Source organism: Balaenoptera musculus, chromosome 5 (genome assembly GCF_009873245.2).
Source record: "Balaenoptera musculus isolate JJ_BM4_2016_0621 chromosome 5, mBalMus1.pri.v3, whole genome shotgun sequence".
Taxonomy (NCBI): domain Eukaryota; kingdom Metazoa; phylum Chordata; class Mammalia; order Artiodactyla; family Balaenopteridae; genus Balaenoptera; species Balaenoptera musculus.
The window spans coordinates 32,737,089-32,764,712 of record NC_045789.1 but is presented as its reverse complement, the minus strand read 5'-3'; the positions used below and the strand labels follow the sequence as shown (position 1 = coordinate 32,764,712).

At 37.7% G+C, this 27,624-nt stretch overlaps 2 protein-coding genes across 5 annotated transcripts in view; one reads left to right on the top strand and one right to left on the bottom strand.

The window, feature by feature from the left end:
• Positions 1–635: 635 nt before the first annotated feature.
• On the bottom strand, positions 636–2,038 carry LOC118895185. Its single transcript, XM_036852033.1, has 2 exons — positions 1,798–2,038; positions 636–1,174 (listed from the first exon to the last, which is right to left on the bottom strand). The coding sequence occupies exons 1-2, from the start codon at positions 1,943–1,945 to the stop codon at positions 696–698; spliced, it is 627 nt and encodes a 208-aa protein (XP_036707928.1). The 5' UTR covers positions 1,946–2,038; the 3' UTR covers positions 636–695.
• The window catches only part of LRBA (LPS responsive beige-like anchor protein), a 745,100-nt gene continuing 718,996 nt past the window's right edge, over positions 1,521–27,624 (top strand). For 3 of the 4 annotated variants that reach the window (XM_036852030.1, XM_036852029.1, XM_036852027.1), the window contains exons 1-2: positions 1,521–2,045; positions 2,394–2,828. In XM_036852030.1, coding sequence (XP_036707925.1) covers positions 2,613–2,828 — 216 coding nt within the window. In that variant the 5' untranslated portion in view covers positions 1,521–2,045; positions 2,394–2,612. The remainder of the gene's footprint in view (positions 2,046–2,393; positions 2,829–27,624) is intronic. The other variant, XM_036852028.1, reaches the window with a different exon arrangement.

Below are 27,624 nucleotides of genomic sequence, written 5' to 3'. Positions count from 1 at the left end.
CACACCCACTTCTCCTTATTCCCGACTTCTTCGTTTAATGATTTAAAATATAAACCTGACGTGTTTAAATTTTCAGGAATGGCAAGACGTTGATACTGCCTCTTACCCTGGCAATGCACAAGTCACCATTTCAGATCTTGAGAAAAATGTCTGCCTCAGCTTTGTAATATTAAACGCACTTACAGAAAACAAATCTTAAACGTTTGCAACCATGAGATGTGGTACAGCTGAATTCATTTTAGTATTTTGAAAAGGTGTAAGCTTTCAAAACTTTTCTGAAGAAGACGCTCCTGTGCTTCTTGTCTTTTCTCATGCCACCCCCCCCTCCCAAATTTCCATTTGCTAGTTAAAATCCAGTTCATTTTCCAAGCCCATCTCAAATAACCCTTTCTCTAGAAAACTATTTCCTCCCTAAAACCAATATAATTTTTCTTCTGACTCTCCCACAGTACTTCCTAACTTTGACCCCACTTTTGCTTGACTTTTAAGTGCGAGTATTTTAACCATTATATATGTTTTAAGGCCTTACGGCTTCAAATAGTACCATAAGGGTGACAAGCCACTTTTCTCTATAATATTTGTTTTTCACTAATGCGTCAGGAAGAATACTGTTAACCAGGAGTGGGGGGGCGGGACGGGACACAGATTATGATGATCTGTGCTGGTTTCAATCCTAATATAATTGATCTCTTAAACTAATCTGAGAATGAGGCGAGCCTAACTTTCACACTGGAAAATCCCGAGAGGAAAAACACGCCTCCGAGATCTACAGGCAAAATGCACCCCGCCTCCACGTTGCTTGGAGCAGCTGTCTCAGGAGTCCTCCCTTCCTTAGAACGTGGGAGAGGTTTGGTGGGGCGGCAGCTGCAAGGAATCTTCCCCGTTCCTCGTCCACACGATCTCCCCGCCCCACACCCCGCTCCGAAAAGAAGGTGGCAGCTGTCAGGGAATCCCAGTGGAAATCTCTTTCCGAGTCTTCGCCGAGCGCGGCGGGCGGGCGGCAGCTGAAAGCTGTCAGGGGTGGGGACTCTTTGCTCCCTTAGGCAAGGACAGCAGCCCCGCTGGCTCCGGAGCTGCCACCTCCCTAGCTCGTAGCTGTCCCTCAGGTGTCCTTCTCCGAGTCCAAGAAGACACCTTGGCAACGTGGGGCGGGTTCCTTCCGCGCCAGGAGGCCCTACGGTAACTTAACAGAAGGAGCGTCAGAATCACCGCCTCGGCACTTGCCAAAGCACCTTCTCAGGTCGGGGAGTGGGAGGTGGGGGAAGAGTCGGCTTCTGAAAAGAAAGGTCTTTTCTGGCCGGGCCGGGGATACACCTGGTGCTACCTGCGTAGCGCGCCAGCCCTCATACACTGTTCCACCAGCAAGCCCGCGCCCGGCGCCCCCGCCCTCTCCGGCCCCCGGGGCCGCCCGCGCTTCCCCACGCCACCGCGCGGTCGCCTCCGCCTTCGCGCCCGCCCGGCCGCTCGCTCCCGCTTGCTCGCGCTCGCGCACGCGCACGCGCACGCCGCGCCCGGCCGCCCTCGGCGCTGTCATGGCGGCGGGGAGCAGCTTCAGTGGGCACGCGGACAGCCGCGCGAGCCGGGGAGGGGCAAGCTGTGGCAGTAGCATCCTCACCGCCCGCAGCAGCCTCAGCCGCGGCGTCCGCAGCGCCGGCAGCGGCTGATTTTGCAAAGGCTGAGCGCAGGGGTGGGGTGGGGTGCGGTGGGGCGGGCCAGGAAGCCATGGAGTTCTGTGCAGCCGCGGACTCCCGGGGAGCGGACTAGGGAAACTTGGAGGCTGCGATCAGGTGCACTGACCTCTCTCTCCTCCCTCCTCTCTTCGTCGTAGCCGCCGGGACTCCCCTCCCTTCTGGCCACTACACACACCACCCCTCCTCTGCCCGTCGAACCTCAGGTGCCCGAGAGGTGCTCCACTCCTCCCCCTGGGCCGAGCGTTGAGAATCATCACCGCCCCCTTCCCCCGCCCTTTCCTGCCCTGGATCTCAGCTGCCACCTCCGTCTCGCGGCTGCCTGGCGGGGGGCAAGGACGAGTCCGGAGTGTCTGGGTGAGGAGGAACTTTCTCCCTCTAGGGTAGCTTGGGGACTCCTGCTTTCCTCCGACCCCCCACCCCCCACCCCCTTTCCCAGCGACAGCTTCCTTTTCCGTGCACCTGTGAGGAGAGGTTGCCCTGCGCCTGGAACCTGCGAGAGTGTGGGGGAGGAGTGAACCTGTTCTCGGGCCTCTGGAACCCGCCTTCGCTCAGAACCCCGCTTCTCAAGGCGCGGGGAAGTGGGTGGCTGGTAGCGGGGTCCTTTGAGGAACTTATTTGACGGACACTAACTACTCCCTTCTCTCCCCGAAAAACCCTAAACCAAAACCTAGCTTATTTAACATTGATTTAATCTTCCAATAGGGTTTGGCGTTGTTGTCAGCCTCGGGGAGAGAGATTGGACAAATATTCTCCAAGAGGAGGAAGGCGACGCCGAGGACTTTCCACATCAACTGCTTTTGGGGTTTCTCCACAACTTGAAGAGTGACCCTTTCCGTTTTGCGTTGCGTCTGTGTGCTTATTACTAGCGCAGCGACTGCTGTCCCAGAGTGACTCCGAGTGGTCCTTTATCGTGAACTCGCAATGGCCAGTGAAGACAGTATTGCCCCTTCCCCGCCAACAGGTGATGACGGGGGAGGTGGAGGGAAAGGAGAAGAAACCCCTGCCGAAGGGGGTGCCTTGTCTCTGAAACCAGGGCTCCCTATCAGGGGCATCAGAATGAAATTTGCCGTGTTGACGGGGCTGGTTGAAGTTGGAGAAGTATCCAATAGGGATATTGTAGAAACTGTCTTTAACCTGGTAAGTAGATCTCTATTTTACGAGCATATCTTCTCAGTGGGTTGGGGAACAAGACGTTAGCGCTGGAGCCATGTGCTTCACTCAGGCTGATGATAGAAACAAAATTCTGCTGACCTAAATGAAACAATTTCTTGTAAGGGGAATTAGGTAAACTTAGATGCTCCAGGTTTTGAGAAAGTGAACAGATCACTTTGGTCCTAAGGAAATAATTGTTGCTATGTAAGTATTATGGAGGATTCCAGTGGAGGAGTTTTATTCTATAAATTTTTTTCCCCCTTGGGATGTATATCTAAGTGTGCATTTCGGACATTTTAAGTAAGTTCTTTTGACCTTTTTTTGGACTTGAGAAATAATGTCCTACCTTCTCTTTCGAGTCTGCCTAAGTTATGTTTTGCCATAAATTTTGAACAGAAAATTCTTGTTCACAGGGCTGATGAAAGATTAATTTGTTGCAAAGTTAGCATTTATATTTAATTTTGACTAGTTTTATTTTTAGACATAATTAACAAAAGTCAAATTTTGGAGTGAATTTAGGGTTACATCTTGTGAATATTGAACGGCAATTTAAAAAGAGAATTGCAGCAGATATAGTATAATCTTTATTTCATTTGTGAATTCATGTCTATCAGCAAAGCATATTTGGTCATTGGAAGTTGCTGGTTATACTACTATGAGCTATGAATGTTATTTTTAAAAGGTGGATATGCGATACTTCTCTTTTTCTCTAGTCTTAGAAATGGTTATCATTTCTAATGGGGACCTTTTAGATTTCTTTATTCCGATCTCCGTTGCCCATCAACGTAAAATATAAAAAGTAAATTTGACCTTTAGATATTTCCCCTTCTTCCACCTATTCACCTGTGTTAGAAGATAATAGATGGGAACAACTATGAATGTGCAATAGTTGAATAACTGTTTATTACCTTTCCCCTTTGCCTCTATTTTTTCAAGGTTAGGCTTGTTTTATTCAGGGCAGTTAATTATTTCCTTAACTAGACCTTTATTAATGGACTGGTCACCTGTGGTACAACTTCTAGAATGAGAAAGTAGCTTGATGAAATTCACTTACCTATGGAATAAGAAAATTTTGAACAATTGGTATTTCTCTACCAGTTTGTTGTGTTGGGAGTTTATATACAAATACACGTATACATTTTTAAAAAATTATGTATATTATGGAAATGTTCAGGTGTACACAAAAATAGAACAATTTAATGAACTCTGGTGTCTATCATTCAGTTTCAACAGTTATAAACATTTTGGGGATCTTGCGTGTATGTGGACTTTCAAAGTTTGTGAATCTGAAGGAGGTAAATGGCAAATCTATGTATCCCTTTGTCTCCAAATAGACTTGAAAACTTTCCTTCTCAATTTTTTTCTTTTTCTTTTTTTAAACCTCATGTATCTTGGATGTTAAAGAGAAATCTGTGGTAGGGATATAGTCCATCATTAGTTGTTTGTGTGTGAAACACAACATTCCTCTGACAGAAGGAGGATTCCAACTCCTCTGTTCTTTAGAATGTCTTCTGTGGAGGTGCATGACCGAACATGAGTCACTTGCATTTTATCATTAAGGAAAATCCAAATTCTGTAGTAATAGTTCGTTCATATGTTGCCTAGAATTGTACACCTGGTAGAGATTTTAAGGTGACTGGTTAAGTCTTTCATAGCTACATGTTTGCAGGTCAGTAGGTGTCTGGGTAGAAGGAGAGGGAAAATCTGTTCAATTACACTTCCTCTTCACCATTGTTCTCCTCTCATGTAGGGCAGAGAAAGTTGCTGAGAGGATTAGATTAGTTCTTTTCCTTCCCTTCTCCCTTACAAAACTTTTCATGCTCCTACAGATATCAAGGGTCTTGGCCAGTCTTTTGAAAATCTTGGGAACTGAAAATCTTGGGAATCTGGTAAACTAGACCATTTCAGTGTTAGTACTGCTGCACTTAAATATTTTCTAATCGATAGTTATCAGCCTTAGTCTCAATTCTACTCAAAGAAAGAAGTTACATTAACTAATAATAAGTGTGATTTAAAAAAAGTTACAATTTACTATGTGCTAGGCAATGGGCCAGGCGCTTTACATATGTTTTTAAATTTTTCCCTCATTAAGTGTTTAATACATAGAGCTCATTATATAGTTAAGGAAACTGAGAGCCTGAAAGGTGAAGCAGATTGGTGATTCTTAGAATGACAACCCTTCTAGGAATACATCTGTCTCTTGAGTTGATGTAGAGTTGTTTGCTTCCCTAAGCAGATATTTATAGCTTAGGCATAGCTTTCCCCAATGTAAGGGCAGAAAAATCATTGGTCCTGCTAAATATGAATGCTGAAACCTTGTTCAGTTTTCATATCTTCTTATTGACCATTCAAATAGCTTTCAAAAAAAAGACTTTAGAAGTAAAAAAAAATTTTTTTTCAGGTTATTCAGTCAGTTTTTTCACTCAGAATGTAGATGCAGAAAGTTGATTATTAAGTTTTTTTACAGTCAGTATATTGGATTAAAATGTCTAAAATTGTGAAAAATAGGATATAGACAAAAGAATGTGTGACATGTATAAGTAATGAAGTATTATAATATGAGCCCTGTGAAACTTCATTTAACTTAAAGAACCAGCATATTACCAGTATCACTGAATCCTCATGCATGCTCCTCCTTTATCCTTTCTTCATTGGATTTTTCATTAGTAGGTTTATTATATTATATATTATACTATATTTATTATATATATATATATGCAGCTATCATAACTTTTTCCTACTTTTCAGGCATTTTATTAAAATAGATTGTATGCTACCGATTCTCTCTTATTGATTATATATTAGTTACTTTAAACCATAAAGTTTGTACTGTTAAAATTAAACAACCTCCCCTCCCTGAGAGCTGCCCAAATAGTAAGAGGTAGTAGAGCCATAAAACTTCAGAAGTCTTTCTTTACAAAGTGCTGCCTCCAACTTTGCTAATGTAGCTTGACCTTACACTGTTATAAATTTCTTTTTTTTTTTTTAAGATTTATTATTTTATTATTTTATTTTTGCCTGCGTTAGGGCTTAGTTATGGCACGCGGGATCTTCCCTGAGGCATGTGGGATCTTTTGCTCTGGCATGCGGGCTCTTCGTTGTGGTGCGCAGGCTTCTCTCTAGATGTGTTGTGTGGGTTTTCTGTTCTCTAGTTGTGACGCGCAGAGTCCAGGGTGCATGGGCTCTGCAGTCGTGGCGCACGGGTTCCAGAGCACGTGGGCTCTGTAGCTTGCAGCACATGGGCTCTAGTTGAGGGGCACGAGCTCAGTAGTTGTGGCGGGCAGGCTTAGTTGCCCCGCGGCATGTGGGATCTTAGTTCCCTGACCAGGGATCGAACCCCCGTCCCCTGCATTGTAAGGCGGATTCTTTACCATTGGACCACCAGGGAAGTCCCTGTTATAAATTTCTTTGGAATTTACCACCCTTCTTGTAATTTCTTTTGCAAATCTGTTTTATAGGTAAGTTTTGATTAATAGTACACCTGTGTATTCAAGTGTTTCAAACTTCTGGTCAACTTTTACATTTTTCTTGTTGCAATTTAAAACCATTTTTATTTTGTCTCCATCTGTATGCTAAAGTAATTTGTCAACTTTTGGACCCAAATAATTATATTGGCATGTTTTCAGGAACTCACTGCTGAGTTTAAGGCTTCCACCAGGTATTTATAGGTGTTCAATGCTATTTAATTCAAGAATAGTGTTTCCCGTGGGCTGGTGACAGATACATGTTTTCATGAAATTTTTTTCTTCAAAAAGTAACTGTACCATTTTAATTAAACTGTTAAAGCTTAGGGAGAAAAAAAAAAAAAAAAAAAAAAAAGCTTAGGGAGTTCCCTGGCGGTCCGGTGGTTAGGACTCAGCGCTTTCACTGCCATGGTCGGGGTTCAAACCCTGGTCAGGGAATTAAGATCCCACAAGCCACACAGTGTGGCCAAAAAAAAAAAGAGTTAAAGATTAGAAGATGGAATATAATTTTTCATTACTCATTATGTGGCATTGATACAGGTTCTGCGAGATATTAATGGTGCAAACTCTTAACACCTATAGAAGCTGAGCAGATCATACAGAGGTTCCGTTTGTATTGACTGTGCAGAGAGTATGCTTGTGGGGCATCTACTGTTCCATTTTAGCTGATTGTTGTCCTGCAGTAACATGGGCCCAGTGATGTGTGAACATTTTGATTTTTTGGGAAGAATTGCAAATCTAGATTTAAAAAAAATAACATTTAAAATGTCAAATTAAAATATTAAAAAATACTGTGTGGGACATAAAATTGCAGGCAGTTTCTTTTCAAGCTTTTATATGAACATTTATTAGAAAGGTAATCATTCATCATGTTTCTATTTTGATGTGTGTATCTAGAATTATTTCCTCCTTAATACCTGACATCATAATTTAAAGGTTAAGAGTAATCTATTCTAGAAACATGCTTGTTCATGGGCTTCTCCTCCATATCAGTTTGTATTGATACTTCATGTTATAATAGAAAACTCAAACTGGTTTAAACACAATAAAAAGGATTTATAGGCTCATTTATCAGGAAGTCCAAAGGTAGGGCAAGATTTACAGGAAATAATATTAAAGACCAGTTTCTTTCTGTTGCTGTTTGCCTTTCTGTAATGTCAGCTTTAGTCCATTGCTGTTCCCCTCATGGTAATAGGATGGCTGCCAGTGGTACTTGGGGCCATATGTATTCTTGTTCAGATCTCTTGGGAGAGAGCCTCTCTGTCCTAACATTCTAAACAAGAGTCCTGATTGGACTGCTGAAGCAATGATTGTGGCCATTGAAATGTGCTGATTGGCTTAAGCAAACCAGGGCCAACTGCTGCACCTAAGAATGGGGTCAATTTCCTCTAAAGTACTTGGGCTGCATGGGGAGGGATGGATACACAAAGATCTGGGTAAGAAATTCACAGAGTGAATGGATGCTGGATAGGCAACCAGTGATGTCCACTACTCTCCTTTTCAAATGCATAATAATATTAATAGTAATGTTAAAGATATATGTGTAAAGAGAAAAAAAAAATCACTCTCTTAACCCCCTGTCGCAATCTTGAGCAAGTTTTTTAAAAAATTCTTTTATTTATTTATTTTAAAAAATATTTATTTTATTATTTATTTGGCTGCATTGGGTCTTAGTTGCAGTATGTTCATTGCAGCATGTGGGATCTTTCGTTGTGGTGTGTGGGCTCTTCGTTGCGACACGCAGGTTTCTCTCTAGTTGTGGCGCGTGGGCAGTAGTTGCGGTGCGTGGGGCTCTCTAGTTGTGGCACATGGACTCTAGAGCACGCAGGCTTAGTTGCCCTGCGGCATGTGGGATCTTAGTTCCCCAACCAGGGATCAAACCCGTGTCCCCTGCGTTGGAAGGCGGATTCTTAACCACTGGACCACCAGGGAAGTCCTTGAACAAGTTTTTTTAACTTCTTTGTGCCTTGGTTTCCCCAGTTCTACAATGGGGAAACTATATTGTAGAAAGGATTAAATGAGTAAATACTTGTAAAGCACTTAAAATAATGTGTGGCACATTAAGTGCAATTATAACTATTTGCTATTATTGTAGTATTTGCAATTTTAGATAGTTACAATCATCATATTCCAACCTTATAATTTTTTTGTTTCTATGTAGTCATTATTAGCCTATTGGCTCTGCAATATACTACTTCATTCTTATTTTGGGGTTTATTTAATAACCATTGTCACTCTTAGAGGTGACTTGATTTTAAACATCTTTCTTGAGGTGTAATTTACATACCATAAAAGTCACTTGTTTTAAGTATGTAATTCAGTGATTTTTAGTAAGTTTCCAGAGTTGTGCAAGCATTACCACAATCTAATTTTAGAACATTTACATCCTGTGTTCAAGACATTTTATAGTTTTAGCTCTTACATTTAGGCCTATGATCTATTTTGAGTTAATTTTTGTATGATGTGAAAGAAGGGTAAGATAAGGGTCTAAATTCATCTTTTTGTCTCACTGCCATTTGTTGAAAGGCTGTTCTTTCCCATTAAATTGCCTTGGCATCTTTGTCAAAAATCAGTTGACCATAACTGTAAGGATTTATCTGAACTCTTAATTTTGATCCATATGTCAGTTCTTACATTAGTACCAAACTGTCTTGATTACTGTAGCTTTGTAGTAAGTTTTGAAATAGGGATGTATATCCTCTTTGTTTTTCTTTTTCGAGATTGTTGGCTATTCTAGGTCCTTTGTATTTCCATACGAATTGTAGGATGAACTCGTCAATTTCTGTTAAAAAAGATGGAATGTATTTCCATTTATTTAGATCTTCTTGCCTTTCTTTCATCAATGTTTTGTACTTTTCAGTGTATGAGAAGATGAGTAACTTTTGAGTAAACGGTTTTTTTTTTGTTTTGTTTTAGTGCTGCTATTAAAATGCTTCTGTAGGCATCTTTGTGCATTGAAATTTCCAGAAGAGGAATAAATGGTTTAAAGTATATGAACATTTATATAGCTCATGGGTAGATATTATTAGCTTATTTATTAATGTTGAAAATTAAAAGATATTTGGGTGAGTTGGTATATTTTAATAACTTATAGTTTCTTAGAAGTGATAGAATTGATAACTTAGGCCCCTGCAGGTATGCAGTCTTGTTTCTATTTTGAATATGTCCATTTTGAACTGGGAAATCATTTGGGAACTGAAAATTCAGAATTTTGTTTTTGGTTGTTGTTCCCTTTCATAGAAAGGGAAACTGAGTAAGCTTTTTGTTTCTCATACCTTTTGTTTCTCATACTGACCTAGCTGAACTAATGAAATATATTTAATTTTTATATTATAAATTATCTCTTTTCATATGTAGATTCTTTAAAATATTTGTAATAGTTTTGTATGTTTGCAAGACAAATGTCCAGAATACATTTGGTTTTATAGTACTTACTTAGATAACAATAAATTGTTTTGTTTACCTTTGTACCTCCAGAACTTTTCACAGTGTTTCTTGGTACTTTAAAAGTGTTCATTAAATTAAATGGAAATGCCTTAATCTCCTCATTAAATAAATTACATTCATTAGGAAGTCTAGTATCTATTATTCTTTTCTGCAAAAGGTATGTTGTTAAAACCTTAATACATATTTCTTTTATTATTTTCTGACTATTTCTTATGAAGATACTTGTCAGGCAGCTTGCATTTTTCATTATATAATTTTGAGTTACTTCAATATCTGTTTTACCCCTAAGAAGAGCAATTTCATTATTTTCAAAATAGTCTCTTATAATGTGCTCTTAAAGTAGTTTTTCCCTTTTACTCCAGTATTTCATATGCTCTCATCTAATGGAGTATATACTCAGAAACCTACCTCTGAGTATATTTCCAGTGAGTCTTTGGCTTAAAAGCCGTTGGGACAACATAAGAAGTAAAAAACAAAATAAAAGGAAATGGTACAAAGGAAAACACTGTTGAGAGTACACAAACTCTTTTTAATTGATTAAACTAATTTCATAAAACACTCTGAGCTTTAGATTTTAAAACTTTTTTGATGTGTGTGTATCCGTTTTGATTCCTCAAAGATTTAATTGGATTTGTCCCAGAATAATACATGTGATTGGAATGTGCTTTGTAGAGTAGAGAATTTCTTGTTTCTGGAGATTGTAGAAGTTTGCATATTGGGGATATTACAGAGTGGATTCTTGCTTTGGGTAGGAAATTAGACACCACATGACTTCTAAAGTTATGTAACTATCTGATGTTCATGCTCTGTGTTCTGCTGTCTGTTACACCTGGGTTTTTGCATTTACTTAGACTTCTCTTGACCAGACTAATTTAGTAATTTATGTTCTATAAAAATTACAGTTTTAGAGAGAGGTGAGGGGCTGGATTTTCTCTATAGATTCTTACAGAAAGATGAAAAACTGATGAGGTCTCAATTAACTACGTGTTTTTTTTTAAAAATTTTTATTTATTATTTATTTATTATTTATTTTCGGCTGTGTTGGGTCTTCATTTCTGTGCGAGAGCTTTCTCTAGTTGCGGTGAGCGGGGGCCACTCTTCATCGCGATGCGTGGGCCTCTCACTATCGCTGCCTCTCTTGTTGCGGAGCACAGGCTCCAGACGCGCAGGCTCAGTAGTTGTGGCTCACGGGCCCAGTTGCTCCGCGGCATGTGGGATCTTCCCAGACCAGGGCTCAAACCAGTGTCCCCTGCATTGGCAGGCAGATTCTCAGCCACTGCGCCACCAGGGAAGCCCATTAACTACGTTTTGTTAGAGGTAAATCTATTGCTTGAGAACTGAAAAAAAATTTCACCTTGCCTAATAGGATCTTTGTTCATGAATAATGACTTAAGTGGTGTGGTATTTTTATTTATAAACTATAGTAAATCTCTTAAAGCTATGGCCTCTGATGAGTTATGTAGATTTTGTTGTTTCTAGTGAAAATACTTTTCTCATAAAGTAATATAAATATATTATCTTAAATTCTATATATAGTACCTAATTGAATCCAGTCTTCATCATCTTTGGACTTCAGTATCTTTTTTTTAATGTAAATTTATTTATTCATTTATTTATTTTTGGCTGTGTTGGGTCCTTGTTGCTGCGCATGGGCTTTCTCTAGTTATGGGGTGAGTGGGGGCTTCTCATTGTGGTGGCTTCTCTTGTTGCAGAGCAGGGCTCTAGGCATGCGGGCTTCAGTAGTTGTGGCACGCGGGCTCAGTAGTTGTGGCTCGCAGGCTATAGAGTGCAGGCTCAGTAGTTGTGGCGCATGGGCTTAGTTGCTCTGCAGCATGTGGGATCCTCCCGGGCCAGGGCTCAAACCCATGTCCCCTGCATTGGCAGGCGGATTCTTAACCACTGCGCCACCAGGGAAGTCCCTGGGCTTCCATATCTTGAATAAAAATAATCATTATATCTCAGAGTTTATGAACACACACACACATATAAAACTTTTTACACAGAGTATTTTTTTGAAAGTGTGGATTTGATGTTAATACATGAAACTTAAAAAGTCAATCCTGATAGTAATATGGTAATTAATCAGTTTAAATGGGATATCAACAAATCTTTTCTAGAAACAGAGTAAGTACCAATGAGGCTCATTGGTATCTAAAATGGAGAAAATATTAATTATTAAAGAAAATTATATAAAGATATTATAAAATTATTATTAACAGTATCACCAACTTGTTTTCTTAGATAATACTACTGTGAAATTAATAAGTATCAAGCAGACACAAAATCCAAAGCATTTCAGAATAATTTTCCTTACTGTAGGTGACTTTCTTGTCAGTGCATGGGTGAGACAGTGCCTGTGGCCAGAAGTGTGAGTGGGTTATTTTGTTAGTTTACTAAAACATTTGGTGGGCTTATGGTTCTTAATCGGTTTTCAAACTTTTTGGGGGGTAAGTTTTAATTTTCAGTGATGGTGAGATGATCTATGGCTCTTGAGGTTGGGGGAAAATATATTGATAATTGGTGTGCTTTTGAGGTGAAGTTAATTCATTATTTTGGGTTACAGTAGGTAATAGCAATAGCTAAGATTTATTGAATGTGCCAGGTTCCGTTTTAAATGTGTATTAACTGCATTTACTTTTTACAGCTCTCACAATCAGGTGTAGGTCTTTCTGCCAAAATGTCTTGTGTTCTACAACAGTGGACTAAAAATAACAGGGCTTACGGGGGTAAAAATAGGAATGAGGTGCCCCATTCAAAACCTCTGGAATTTTGTAACGAGAATGTTAACAAAAGCAGTAACCTTAATGAAAATACTAGCAAGGTTAAGTCTCTACTGATATTTTCACCTTAGCATCACAGTCACTTTTGTGGTATTAAACCTGGAACCTGTGCTTCCTTCTTTGAGATGTAGATCCGGTTTTTTTTTTTTAGCTTCTGATGCTTTCTTCATTAATTCATTGTTTTAAATCAGGGGGAAATGTCTTTGCATTTCTTCATCTTTACTTGTAGATTGTCAGATACTTAATGTTGTGGGAAAAGCGTAATACAGTTGACACTTCAACAACATGCGTTTGAACTGGGTGGATCCACTTATATGTGGATTTTTTTCAATAATAAGTACTACGGTACTCCACGATTCATGTTGGTTGAATCCAAGGATGCAGAGGAATCTCATATATGGAGGGCCGACTATAAGTTATATGTGGATTTTGGATTGCAGGGAGGGTTGGCCCCCCTAATCTCCACATTGTTCAAGGGCCAGCTGTAGTTCTTGCAATCATTAAACCAAGCACTATTTGCATTAAAGGAAAGCAGTTCTGTAAATTTTCATGTTTTTTTCAGATCTTAATGTATTGTGAAGAATTTCCCTTTAATTCTTTTGGAAGAAACTACATATGAACCAACATCACTTCCACACTATACCTGCATTATTCTGCTCTTTAACAATCTTGTAGGAGGTGATTCAAGGCAAAGATATAAGTTATAGCAGACTGGACTGTGCTATTGTAATATTCACTTTATAAATGATGAAACTGAGAGAGAGGCTAAGTAACTTGCTCACGTCACTGAGCAAGTAATGTTGCTGAGATTCAAACTCAGGGAATCTACAACCTGAGCTCTTAAACACTAAGCCATATATAGAACCTTAAACTGGAAATAGTGGCTTAAGGCATCTTTCAATCATGTAATTGATCAGTGTCTGGAAAAGTATCAGATTGTTTAAAACTTGCCTAACATAGTCAAGATTTGGCTTGAGGCAGGTAGGGTTAATTTGTTTGTTTTCCCCTTTAAATAACTTAAAATGTGTAATAGGAAAAGGGAGTTTTTAAGGAATGTGATATTCAAATTGGATGGAATTAATGACATAGGTAATCATTTTGAAAGGTGCTGGAGTTTGCTTTTTTACTCTCACAGTCAAGATTTAGTTGGCTTATTTAGTTTGCAAGATCGAAATGACCTTGTATATTGATCCTATAAAAAAGTGAAATTTTAATCACCTTTTTTTGTCATTTATATATTGACCACATCGAGCACTAAATAGGAAAAGATGATGCTTTTATTAATCAGTTACAGAAGAGAATACCAGGTGTTGTCTTTCATATTTGTCAAGATGTATTAGTGGGCCTCTAGTATTCAAATGACCTTTCCTTGAAGTTGATTTGCTTCCATGATAGATTTACTGAATAAATTTAGGGGGCAAGATTATTCTTTTTTCCTATGGATTAGAGTGTGAATTTAACTAGAGTTTAGCATTTAAATTTTTAAGTAAGACGTCAAAGTCAAAGAATCAACTTGAATAAGATTTTAAAGTGAAGCATTTTTACATATTGCTATTTTGACTAGACTTATGACTTAGTAATATGACACTACTTCTCTTTTATGAAACAAGTAAATATTTCCAGTGGGACTGATCCATTCATTCATTCAGCAAATATTTATGGGGCAGAAATAGTTTTTCATTCTCTTCTGGATAAAGGCAAGTTCTTTATTATGATATACAAGTAATTTGGATCTTGGCTTATCTCTTGCCATTCTCTGCCTTAAACTTCATTTGTACAATATTGAACTTGGATTGCCCTTGAAAGGAAAAGAGAACATGATGAACCATGTGTAATGGCTCTCGTAGCTTCCGCTCACAGTGACATGTCACTTCCTTTCACGTTTCATTGACTGAGGGAAATCAAATGTCCTTGCTTGTGTTTATCATACCATGTGTGAGTTTCACAGGGTAGGTATATATAATCCTCTTGCATAGAGGGGCACTGAATATTGGAGAACAAGGAAGATTGTATTTCTTCTTGTCATTATAGTATCTCTTGAAAAGACTTGGAAAAAGTTTAACATTAAATCAAATAGTTAAAATGAAAAATTTTGGCATGTGTTTGGGAGTTTCATTTATTCTAAATTCTCATTGCTATGGAATGGAATTTTTTTTTTTACTGGTACTTTTTTTGTTAATTAATTTTTATTGGAGTACAGTTGCTTTACAATGTTGTGTTAGTTTCCACTGTACAGCAAAGCAAATCAGCTATAGATATACATATATCCCCTCTTTTTTGGATTTCCTTCCCATTTAGGTCACCACAGAGCATTGAGTAGAGTTCCCTGAGCTATACAGAAGTTCTCATTAGTTACCTATTTTATACATGGTATCAGTAGTGTGTATATGTCAATCCCAGTCTCCCAGTTCATCCCACCCAGCCCTCTTCTCCCTCATGGTGTCCATACATTTGTTCTCTATGTCTGTGTCTCTATTTCTGCTTTGCAAATAAGATCATCTATACCATTTTTCTAGATTCCACATGTATGCATTAATATATTTGTTTTTCTCTTTCTGACTTATTTTGCTCTGTACGACAGTCTCTAGGTCCATCCGTGTCTCTACAAATGACCCAATTTTGTTCCTTTTTATGGCTGAGTAATATTCCATTGTATATATTACCACATCTTCTTTATCCATTCGTCTGTCGATGGACATTTAGGTTGCTTCTATGTCCTGGCTATTGTAAATAGTGCTGCAATGAACATTAGGGTGCATGTGTTTTTTGAATTATGGTTTTCTCTGGTTATATGCCCTTTAGTGGGATTGCTGGGTAATATAGTAGTTCTGTTTTTAGTTTTTTAAGGAATGGAATGGAATGTTGACTTCACTTGTGAAATTTTTGAATACTGAGAGGATGTCCTAATTAATAATAATTGATACTTAAGTTTGAAATGACAGTTTTAATGGATCCTTTTTTTCTGTTGATCATTGTTGCCTCTGGATATTTATCTTCTGAATCACATGGGGATACTTTTTCATTTTCCTTCTTCTCTACCTTGCTCACACAAGACCCAGATTTCCTTTTTGACATTGAGACTACTGCTTAAGACTCTTCCCACTTCATAGAAAACCAGTGTTTTCTTACTCTCTTCTGAACCTAATTGGGGTCTTCTAGAGCTCTGCTCTGGCTGCTGTATGTGATGCTGAAATGGGAAAGAAAAAATGACTACTTCAATTATCTAAATTTTCCCCATAGAATCTATGAGATAATAGCTAGTATTTATTGAGTGTTTTTGTGACCTACTAAGTAGTACTTCTTTGTCCTTATTCTACTCTGGTTTAGTCCATTCTGGATGCAGGGGCCCCTTTACTCTTGTTTTTCTCTCTGCCTAGAATGATTGCCTCTCAGTTATCTAATAATATATATCAATAAACAATATACTATAATATAAATATAAATTATAATTTTTTATATCTTGAACTTCTGTTTGATTTTTTCATATTCATATTTTTATAGTTTCTTTTCCTTAGTCATACTTCTGATAGCTCTTTTATTTCCTTAAACATTAACATTTTAATATTGTGTATATGATCATTTTATTTTTTTCAGTGTTCGGAGTCTGTTTCTATAAAGCTTGTTCTGCTGGTTCTTGGGGGTTTGTTTCTTCATTATTTTGTGATATTTTAAAAAAATGAGCTTTTGTTCTATGGATTATTATTATAATTATTTTTAAATGTGGCTGTATTTGGAGATGAGGCCTTTTAAAAAAATATTTATTTATTTATTTATTTATGCTGGGTCTTAGTTGCAACAGGCGGGCTCCTTAGTTGTGGCTCCAAGTCTCCTTAGTTGTGGCGTGCAAACTCTTAGTTGCAACATGCATGTGGGATCTAGTTCCCTGACCAGGGCTCAAACCCGGGCCTCCTGCATTGTGAGTGTGGAGTCTTATCCACTGCGCCACCAGGGAAGTCCCTGTTCTATGGATTATTATTTTTGAGTATAGTTTGAGGTCTCGTTTAAAGTGTACTCCTCCTGGTGGTTTGGTGTTTGCTTCTGTCATGCTCCAGTGTCTTCATATTCTGAACCTCTTGAAACTAAATTTTTAGTTTGAGTTTTGTTAGACCTCACAGGTAGTATGAGTTCTGGTCCCAAATTGGAGTGAGAGGAGGGAGACTTCTTTTTTTCTCTTCTGCTCAGGTTGAGACCGGCAGATATGTCCACTTGCTTATGATGAGCGTGTCCTGTCCCTGTTACCACACCTGTTCACCCACCGACAGTGTTGCCCTTCAGATTCCCCACATTCTTTAGGCCCCAAGCTTTTGTCCTTCTCCCCCTTAGCAGTCCCTTAAGACTCAGTTTCTAAACCAGAAGAGATCGGTGGATGCTCCCAGGGCAGATACTGGCCTCAGTGCTCGCTGAAACTCGGTTGTTTTTTACCTCCAAAGATTTTCCTTGGTTTCTCTCTAGTTCAGCCATTCATGAAAGTTTTTTTTTGTTTGCTTAACAATCAGCATTTTAAGGAATTCTGAACAAGTGTTTTTCTGGACACCTAAGTCTTCTGTATTGCCAGAAATGGATCTGATTTCTTCCTCTAGTTATCTATATGACTCTCTCCTTCATTCCCCTAAGCTCTCTGTTCAGATGTTACCTTATTAGAGAACCTTTACCTACTACCAAACGGGTACCCTCATTGTCACTCTTCATCTCCTATATCCTGCTTTATTTTTATAGTATTTATCTCCATCAAATATTTTGTTTATTTTGGTTTTCCTTATATTAGAATATAAGTTCCATTTTTTGGCTTGTTTACCACTTTATTGCCAGTGCTTAGAATAATGCCTGACACATAGTTGGTGCTCAGTAAATATTTGTTGGATGAATGAATGTGCTTAATGCTTTAAATGATTATTTCTTTCAATCCTCGTGGTAACTCTGTGAGGTAGGTGATATTATCATCTCCATTTTAAAGGTGTGAGGAGTCTTAGGCTTGCAGAGTTAATTAAGTTGCCCAAGGTCACACAGTAAATGGCAGAGGAGATAGAAGTTGAACCCCAGGCAGTTCAGCTTCAGAGCAACCTGTTCTAACCACTGTGCTTCAGTGGTGGTAGTGAAGTTGGTTCTTTAGCAGGTTTGTATAACACTGGTATAATTCTAGAATTCAGCTATACTTTGTATTCCATTTTTTCTTTGGGAAAATATTTTCTAGATTTCACATAATTGATTTTCAAATAAAAATTTGGACCCTAATATGTAACTTGGAAAGCTTACACAGTACAGCGGTCCCCCCTTATTTTCAGGGTTACGTTCCAAGACCCCAATGGATACCTGAAACTGTGGATAGTACCAAACCCTATTTACCAAACCCTATTTACACTATGTTTTTTTCCTATACATACATACCTGTGATATACTTTAATTTATAAATTAGGCACAGTAAGAGATTAACAACAATAACTTATAAAATAGAACAATTATAACAATATACTGTAATAAAAGTTTTGTGAACGTAGTCTCTCTCACTCTCAAAATATCTTGTACAGGCAGACCTTGTTTTATTACACTTCACAGATACTGCATTTTTTTAGAAATTGAAGGTTTGTGGCAACCTTGCACTGAGCAAGTCTATCGGTGCCATTCTTCCAAAAGCATTTGCTCAGTTCATGTTTCTGTGTCACATTTTGGTAATTCACACAGTATTGCAAACGTTTTCATTATTATATTTATTATGGTGATCAGTGATCTTTGATGTTACTTCTGTAGTTGTTTTGGCATGTTTTAGCAATAAAGTATTTTTAAATTAAGGTATGTACTTTTTTTTAGACATAATGCTATTATTGCACGCTTAAGAAGCTGTAGTATGGTGTAAACATAACTTTTATATGCACTGGAAAAGCAAAAAATTCTTGCGACTCACTTTATTGCAGTATTTACTTTATTGTGGTGGTCTGGAACCGAATCTACACCATCTCCTTGTTACGGCTGTACAAATTTAATGCTTTTTCCATCTTAACTAAGCACTTACCATGTACTGTGGTCATAACTTTTGCAGTTTGAGGTGTGACTGCAAAACAAGCATGGCTCTTTTTTTCCTTCTTTGCAGTTTCGTGGATAGAAGATTTGTTCTTACCATAGATCTTAGCAACCTTCGGCATATGATTTTTTTCTTTCCTTATTAAGTCGAGGACTTTCACCTTTTTGCTTAAAGTAAGCATTTTACAGCTTTTCTTTGGAATATCCAGATTGCCAGCATCACTACTCTTGCACTTTGGGGCCATTATTAAGTACAATAAGGGTTACTTGAACACAAGCACTGATACCTCAACAGTCGATCTGATAACCTAGATGGCTATTAAGTGACTAAAATAGTGGGATATGCTGGACAAAGGAATGATTCGTGTCCTGGGTGGAATGGAGCGGGATGGCTCGAGATTTCATCACTCTACTTAGAATGGCATGTAACTTAAAACTTATGAATTGTTTATTTCTAGAATTTTCCATTTAATATTTTTGGACCATGGTTGACCTAGGGTAACTGAAACTGTGGAAAGTGAAACCATGGATAAAGGGGGAACTACTGTATTTAAATCTGATAAGTTTTTCCTCTTCTAATTTCATTTCTTTCATTCTTTCAATTTTTAAAAAACATTTTATTTTTAAAATAACTATTAGGCTGCTGTCTCTGAAGACATTGTAAAGATTCTGGTGAGGTTATGCTGTGTTGCCTCTATTTCCTACAGTTATTTTATAAAGTAGTTCAAATATATAATTTATAATAATCAATTTTAGTTACAGGCAAGTAACCTAATTAGTAGATAGGAAAACAGAAGCTGATGATTCCCTCCTAAGATTATCAAACAAACCTGTACTTCCTTTTGAAGTCCTCATTTCAATGCTACTACTTTCCTTTTACCAGAAACTTGACTTAACCTTGACTTGCCTTCCTTCCTCATTCCCACAATCACTGTGACACCAAATAGTCTACCTCTTAATTTCAACCCCAGGTATCTCTTGCTAGTATTATTTTAAGGCCTTTCAAACTGTTCTTTTCCTCTGCCATGCCATTCCACAGCATGGTCTATGAAGCCCCAGCTCCTCCTGCACTTTCTTTCCTCTCATCATGTTCGCACTATATACCATATTCAAGCCATACTGAACTTTTTCTTATTCTTTTAATAGGTCTTGCCTTTACAACCTCTGTGCTTTCTTTCAACTCTTCTCTCTACTTGGATGCTTTTTTTCCTTTTCTGCCTATCATAGTCATGCTCATATTTTAAGACAGCTTAGATATCATCTTCTCTAAGAATCCCAACTCTTTGCCCAACTCTGAGACAGATGTTGTTCTCCTTCCATTCCACGACAGAACTTTTTTCATAACTTATAGCATTTACTTAGCTCCATATAATTATATGTTTATATATTTCTCCCACTAGACCATGAGCTTGAAGCCAGAGATTATACCTTTATTATCTTCTTTTTTAAAGTCAGGTTTATTAAGGTATGATATACATAGAATAAGTTCATTGCTTTTAGGTGTAGAGTTTGATGTACGTTGTCCTGTAACCATCATCATAGTTGAGATGTAGGATATTTTTATCACCCCAGAAAGGTCTCTTCTGCCCCTGACTACATCAGGCCTCTCTGCCCCGTTCCCAAACCCTGACAAACACTCATCTGATTTCTGTCCCTATCATTTTGTCTTTTCCAGAATGTCAAATAAAAATGAAATCATGCAATGGGTAACCTTTTGTGACTAGCTTCTCATACCTAGCATATTGCGTTTGAGAGTCTTTCATGTTTTTGCATATATTAATAGTTTGTTTCGTTTTATTGCTGAGCTGTATTCTATTTTATGGATGTGCCACAATTTGTTTATCCAGTGACCGTGTGGTTTCTGCCTGGCTATTATGGCTAAAGCTGCCTCCAAACATTTGTGTACTAGTCTTTGTGGGGACAGGTTTTCATTTTTCCTGGATAAATAGCTAAGAGTACGCTTGCTGGCTCATATAGTAAATTCATTTTATATTTATAAGAAATTGCCAAACTGTTTTCCAAAGTAGCTGTGCTGTTTTGCCTTCCCACCAGTAATGTTGAGTTCTAGTTCTCCATTCTTGACAACACTTGGTATTGTCATTGTTTTTAATTTTAGACATTCTAGTAAGTTTGTAGAGGTGTTTTGCTGTGGTTCTTCATTTTTTTTAAACCTGTAATATTTAACATAGTTTCTGGCATATTCAAGGTGGAATAACAAAATATTTACTTATCTTTGACCAGGCAAGTGTCTTCTAGTGTTTTATGCTGCTGTTCATCTTAAGCTGCATCACTTTAAGTGAAATCATTTTTAAGCTACAATGGCTTGAATTAAGACATAAGAATAAGAATCATACTCAGTTCTTTCTGTGGTTGAAGTGATGTTCTCTGCAAGCTCTAACATATGTATTCAGAAAGAATTAAAAACCACCAAAATTTGTTGGTAACATTGTTTAATCCTCTTGTGGGATGTGAATTTAGTCAGTCAGTCAGTTAAAATAGTCTAATTTTTCCCTTCTAGGTTCTATCCTTGAGATGACTGTCCTTTGACTTTTCATTTCTGGTTCTTGACAATTTCTCCCCTTGTTAATTAGCCTTAATGTGTTGTTTTGTTTTGAGCTAGAGGCATACTTAGGAGACATTGCACATTCAATTCCAGACTGTCACAATAAAGTGAATATCACAGTAAAGTGAGTCACACAAATTTTTTTGTTTCCCAGTACATATAAAAGTTATATTTACACTGTAGTCTATTAGGTGTGCAGTACTATTATATCTAAAAATAAAATGTACATACCTTAATTTAAAAATACTTTATTGATAAAACATGCCAAAACAATTACAATAGTAACATTGAAGATCACTGATCAGAGATCACTGTAATAAATGTGATAATAATAGATACCTAGAAGAGTTTCTGGCCCTAGAAGAGTTTTCTGAACCTTGACTGGGGTGAATGGCCTGAGGCTTTGCTGCTCTGAGGGTGATCCCTGCCCAGGCATCAGTGATGGCAGAAGCCTCAAATGGGGCAGCTCCATTTTTGAAAATGACACCCAGGAGCAACGATGGAGGAGCAATGGTTTAGAAGGAATCTAAGTCCCTGAGTGACCATGAGGAGCGGAGTTGCACCACTGACCTCACCTTTTACACTATTAGAGGCAAGAGAAATAAACTTTTTTATTCATTAGGCCATTGCAAAAAAAAAAAAAAAATATATATATATATACACACACACACATATATATATATATATATATATATATATATATATAAAATAATAATGAGAAAGTTTGCAGTATTGTGAGAATTACCAAAATGTGACACAGAGACATGAACTGAGCAGATGCTGTTGGAAAAATAGCGCTGATAGACTTGCTTGGTGCAGGGCTGCCACAGACCTTCAATTTGTAAAAAATACAGTATCTGCAAAGCGCAATAAAGTGCATACAATAAAATGAGATATGCCTGTATTTGCATATCTTAGCTTGTTACAGAACCTGTTATAGCCTGTCAGAGCATGGAAGGAACCTTAGAAATAACACTCTAATCCTCTCAATTTTTAGGTGAGGATCAGAGACATGTCCAAGGTAAGCCAGCTGGTTAGGGCCAGAACTGGTTCTGGAACCCAAGTTTCCTAAATTCTCATACATTTCTCTTTTTACTTAGATATGAATGGCTTTCAATTTAGTGAATCAAGTGTTATAATTCCTTTTGTCATTTGAGGCAAATTTTTTTTTTTTGGCCGCGTGTCATGTGGGATTTTCTTCAACCAGGAATCGAACCCTGCAGTGCAGGCACAGAGTCTTAACCAGTGGGCCGCCAAGGAAGTCCTGAGGCAAAAGTTTTGAATTTTTCTCTTGCCTTTCTCTTTCTTCAAATTTACTGACACTCAAATAAAAAGCTCAATCTGATTATAGTTGTTTATATGTAGTTTCTAATTGATTATGTTTCTGGAGACCAGTGGTCCATAATAGAATTAGCATTTTTCTACTGTGACCTTAGAGACAAATTGAGGAACTAGGATTTGGTCAATTAAGATGTGAGAAAGGAAACTAAAATTTTTTGAGGTCCATGTACTTTAGAATGGTTTTTTATACTTAGAGTTATTACTTTTAGATACTTGCCTTAACCCTGGAGGATTGGAGTAATGTATCTGCACAGTGATCTTAAAATATATTTATGAGTATATACCAAAGTTTTCTGGATTACACAGTACCACTTTAAATATGTTATGACACTTTTTCAGAGTCTTTTCTTAATTTATTCTGACTTGTAGTTAGGTAATTAAACAAAGTTTAGGGTAATTTTGATATATACGTGTGTGTATTTTTTTTATGGTTACTAGCATGGCAGAAATGGAATTTCTTCAGGATCTAGTATATTGGAGCTAGAGTAAAATACACAAATATTTACGTAAACAGCATAATTACAGGTATTTTATTTTTATTTTTTTATTTTAAAAAATTCATTTAATTTTTGTCTGCTTTGGGTCTTCTTTGCTGCACGTGGGCTTTCTTTAGTTGCAGTGAGCGGGGGCTACTCTTCATTGCGGTGCGAGGGCTTCTTATTGTGGTGGCTTCTCTTGTTGCGGAGCATGGGCTCTAGGCACGTGGGCTTCAGTAGTTGTGGCACGCGGGCTCTAGAGCTCAGGCTCAGTAGTTGTGGCGCACGGGCTTAGTTGCTCCGCGGCATGTGGGATCTTCCCAGACCAGGGATCGAACCGTGTCCCCTGCATTGGCTGGCAGATTCTCAACCACTGCACCACCAGGGAAGCCCCAAGGTTTTAAAATTCAGTTGTATTTTTGTCTTTTTTTCCTTGAATACTTGTCATTGAATAATATAAGAATCTTAACTTGTGGAGTTTTCTCTAAATTCTATTCTCTGATTTTGTCTTTTGTGCATTACTGCAATGGTGTTTTTCTTTTCCCTTTAACCATCCTATTGTCTGCTTTCTTTTTTTCCTCCCCTCTTCTCTCTTTTTCCCTCCCCCTTTTTGGTTGTGAATCTCAGTTAAGCTTATTTATGATCCTGGGCAAGAAAATTTACTCCTCTAATTCTTAATTTTCTCTTATGTAAAATAGGGCTGATTCTGTCTATCTCATAAGGGTTGTTATGTATTAAAATCCTTACTAGGCACTTAATGCTAGTTACCCATTTTTTTCCTGCCTACAGTTTAAAAACATTTAACAAAAACTCACTTTTTGGGGTTTAAAATTTGACCTATTGGCAATCAATAAAAATAAAACAAATTTATCATGGAAAATTTCAAACATATATAAAAGCATGAGAGAACTGCTATGCACCCACCAGGCAGCTTCAGTTATTATCAACAGTGTTTCATTTATTCATATGTTATTTTAACTAATGATATATGGCTTCTATATTTTTGTTTTCTTTCGCTCTCTATAATTTGTTCCTTGGCTTTAATTAACGATTACTAACCTTTTTAAAAATTTTATCTATCTATCTATCTATCTACCTATGGCTGTGTTGGGTCTTTGTTGCTGCACTCGGGCTTTCTCTAGTTGCCAAGAGCAAGGGCTACTCTTTGTTACGGTGAGCGGGCTTCTCATTGCGGTGGCTTCTCTTGTTGCAGAGCGTGGGCTCTAGGTGTGCAGGCTTCAGCAGTTGCAGCATGCGGCTCAGTAGTTGCGGCACACGGGCCCTAGAGTGTGCGGGCTTCTGTAGTTGTGGCTCACAGGCTTAGTTGCTCCCCGGCATGTGGTATCTTCCCAGACCGGGGATTGAACCCGTGTCCCCTGCATTGGCAGGCGGATTCTTAACCACTGCGCCACCAGGGAAGTCCAGGATTTCTAACCTTTGGGGAGCAATTTTCTAGGAACTTAAAGTCTGCTGCCAAAATTTATAAAAAATTGATGAGATAGTGTCCACGGTATGTTGAATGTGGTAGTACTGTGTTCAATAACAGGATCCAGTGTGTGCTGTAATCTTGTGTTTGGAGAGCAGTGGTATTTTGCTTCTTTGTCTCTTCAAATGATTATATGTTTAAAATTGTCTAGGGTCACCACGTATCTATACATGGGGCTTGACTTTATTTTTTCTTCTCTATTTGAGATAGAAGTCTAATAATCTAATTTAAGATAACAGATACTGCTTTGGGTTTGGTATTATAGGCACAGTTTTCAGTAAGGTGAGTGAACTTGTTGAATTGGCGTTTGTCCTATCTGGTAGAGATTTATATGCATACTCTCCTAAGTACCTTATCATTAGTAAGCTTGAATGTATTAGCACAGTTTCTCTAATATCTGTATTGGTGTATTTTTGTTTTAGCTCCTGTCATTACTGGAGTGGGGGTACAATATTCTTATTGCAGATTATTGTCCACTGTAGTCCCAGGAGCCTCTAATCATTGGGACTGTTGTGTAATTTAAGTTCTTTCTGTCTGGAAATGCCAATTTGCTGATATGGATGAGGCAAACCCTTCCTGTATAAATCTGAAGACATGAAAACTTGCTGTGGAACAAAATTTTAAGAATATTTTTGCCTAAGGCAAGTCAAATTTTGACTCTTAATAAGAATGTTTTCAGCTAGCTTCTCTGCTCTCTGGCCCCACAGGGTATATTGTTAGTTGATTGGTACATCCTATTATTTTTTCTTCCTTTAGAGGAAGGTGGAAATTTCCACAGAGATCCTTTTCTTTTCCTCTACCTATGGCAGGTAGAACCGTCATTCCCCTTTCTCTCCTTGGGCTGCCTCTTCTTCTCCTTGAAACCTGTATTCTGTTCTTTTCAAATTGGAAACTTGTATTCCTTAGAGTTTGAGTCAAACCTAGATGGAGGTGGTATTTCCTAAGTATGAAGTGTTATTTGGTGTTTTTTACCATTAACCTCCTCATACGTGATTTTGGAATTTCTTTTAGGGCTCCATCTTGTTTTCTAGTTAGAAAAAAAAAGCCCACAAAAAACAAACCCAAAATGCAAAACGACTTGTGTTTCTCCTCATTGCGTTTATAATTACTTTTGAAGTAAATTTGAAATAGTGGAACAATTCCTTTGGTATCTTTTATCTTATATTAAATTTAACCCAGTTTAGTTCTTTTTAAAATACAACTTTTAGATTCTGGCTACCTGAAAGCACTATTAATGGACTGCTCAGTTCCACATTGCATATAGGTAAATATGCCTGTGTGACTGTAAAGAGTATGCTTTTATACATTTAAAATGTACTCAGTTATAAAGTTTATATATTCAGTATACAGTGTACTGGAGAAAATTTGGTGTTGGTTTAGTAATTGGATTAGTGAAGAGTCATTTGGACTTTTAGATGTCTTTTTTTTTTTAAGATGGTAGTCATCTTTTCTATTTATTTATTTATTTATTTATTTATTTATGGCTGTGTTGGGTCTTCGTTTCTGTGCAAGGGCTTTCTCTAGTTGTGGCAAGCGGGGGCCACTCTTCATCGCGGTGCGCAGGCCTCTCACTATCGCGGCCTCTCTTGTTGCGGAGCACAGGCTCCAGACGCTCAGGCTCAGTAGTTGTGGCTCACAGGCCCAGTTGCTCCACGGCATGTGGGATCTTCCCAGACCAGGGCTCGAACCCGTGTCCCCTGCATTGGCAGGCGGATTCTCAACCACTGCACCACCGGGGAAGCCCTAGATGTCATTCTTGAGTATCATTTTCTTCCCCAACAGGAGGATGTAAAAATATGTCCATTAAAATTATGTGAATTCTGGATTTCAACATGTATAGATTAAATTTTTGTCTTGGCTAAAATGCTAAATAAAAACACTTTAAAGTATGATTTACATTGACCCAACTAACATAAAGTAGTTACTTTGATTTTATTAGTTCCATTGTGGAGCTTATCTCAGAGGATTTATTTTGGAAGTAAATAAGTTTGTTTAAAAAAATCCTTTAGTTTAAAACTTAAGCTTTTTTAGACTTATTAAACATAAGATTACTCTCTGATGAGTAAGATAGCTAGGTACACAAATGAATGTTAGAGTATTTGATGCTGCTAGCAAGAAAGGTTTTGTAATTTGTACATTGTAGTTATGCTACCACTTGTTTGATTTCATTTACTTCTTTTCTTCTGTACTTCTTTCTTCCATGTTAAAGTGTGAGTATATTAAAATAAAAGCCAAAACCTCTCTTTTTGTTTGCCTGTCTCCCTATTACAGACACAGACACACATACACAGACACACACAATTTGAAATTTCTTTGGGAAATCAAAGCACAATAAAGAAGAAAATGTGTATGTTAGAATATGAAGGAAGGTTAGTGTTAAGGGTGAAGATCTATAGCAGATTATCATTTTAAGTTTTTAGTGGAAGATGGCATGTCAGTTAAGAAATTGTGTATTTATTTTGGAATATTAGATAAAATAGTAAATCCTAACTATTAAGTTATTTAGATTGCAAAAATTTTCTTATATATGGCATATATTTCTCTCTTACTGAATGTTAACAGGTTGTATGTAATTAGCTAGTTTTATTGGCAGTTTCGTTGTGGTTCACTTTCATCATCTTATGATTCAGGAAAGTTTGAGCTGCCTTTGAGCTATGTAAGGGAGCAAGATAGGGAGTGAGGCTTATGACTTGCATTAAGATGTCTTCTCCAGAGGCTGGAAAGAGCATGGCATAATAGGACTAAATAAATATTTGTTAAATAAATGAATAAATAATGCATGCATAAATGAAAACTTTTCAGGAGTAGAGAGATGGACATGGCCATACATCGTTTCTTTTTCTAGTGAATATCTTGAGTATTCAGATGACTAGTCTGTAATTCTTACCCATCAGCCATTTGTAGCCTTTCGAGAATCCTAGCTACAGATTTAAGAATACAAAGAACCATCATCTGGGTGAGGGTCCTGGGGAAAAAAATTCCTACGTGCCTGCAGTTTGCTTATGGCAGTATTTCAGCACAAAATAATCAGGAACTTTTGCTTTATGGAATATTTATGTATCACCCAGATAAGAGAATTTCAAATACTTGACTTTAATACATTGTATTAATTATATTTTTAATTGAAGTATAGTTGATATACTAATATACTTTATTTTAAACAAATTTTATGCCATGGAGAGAGAACTGGTTTAAACCTAATTCTTCCA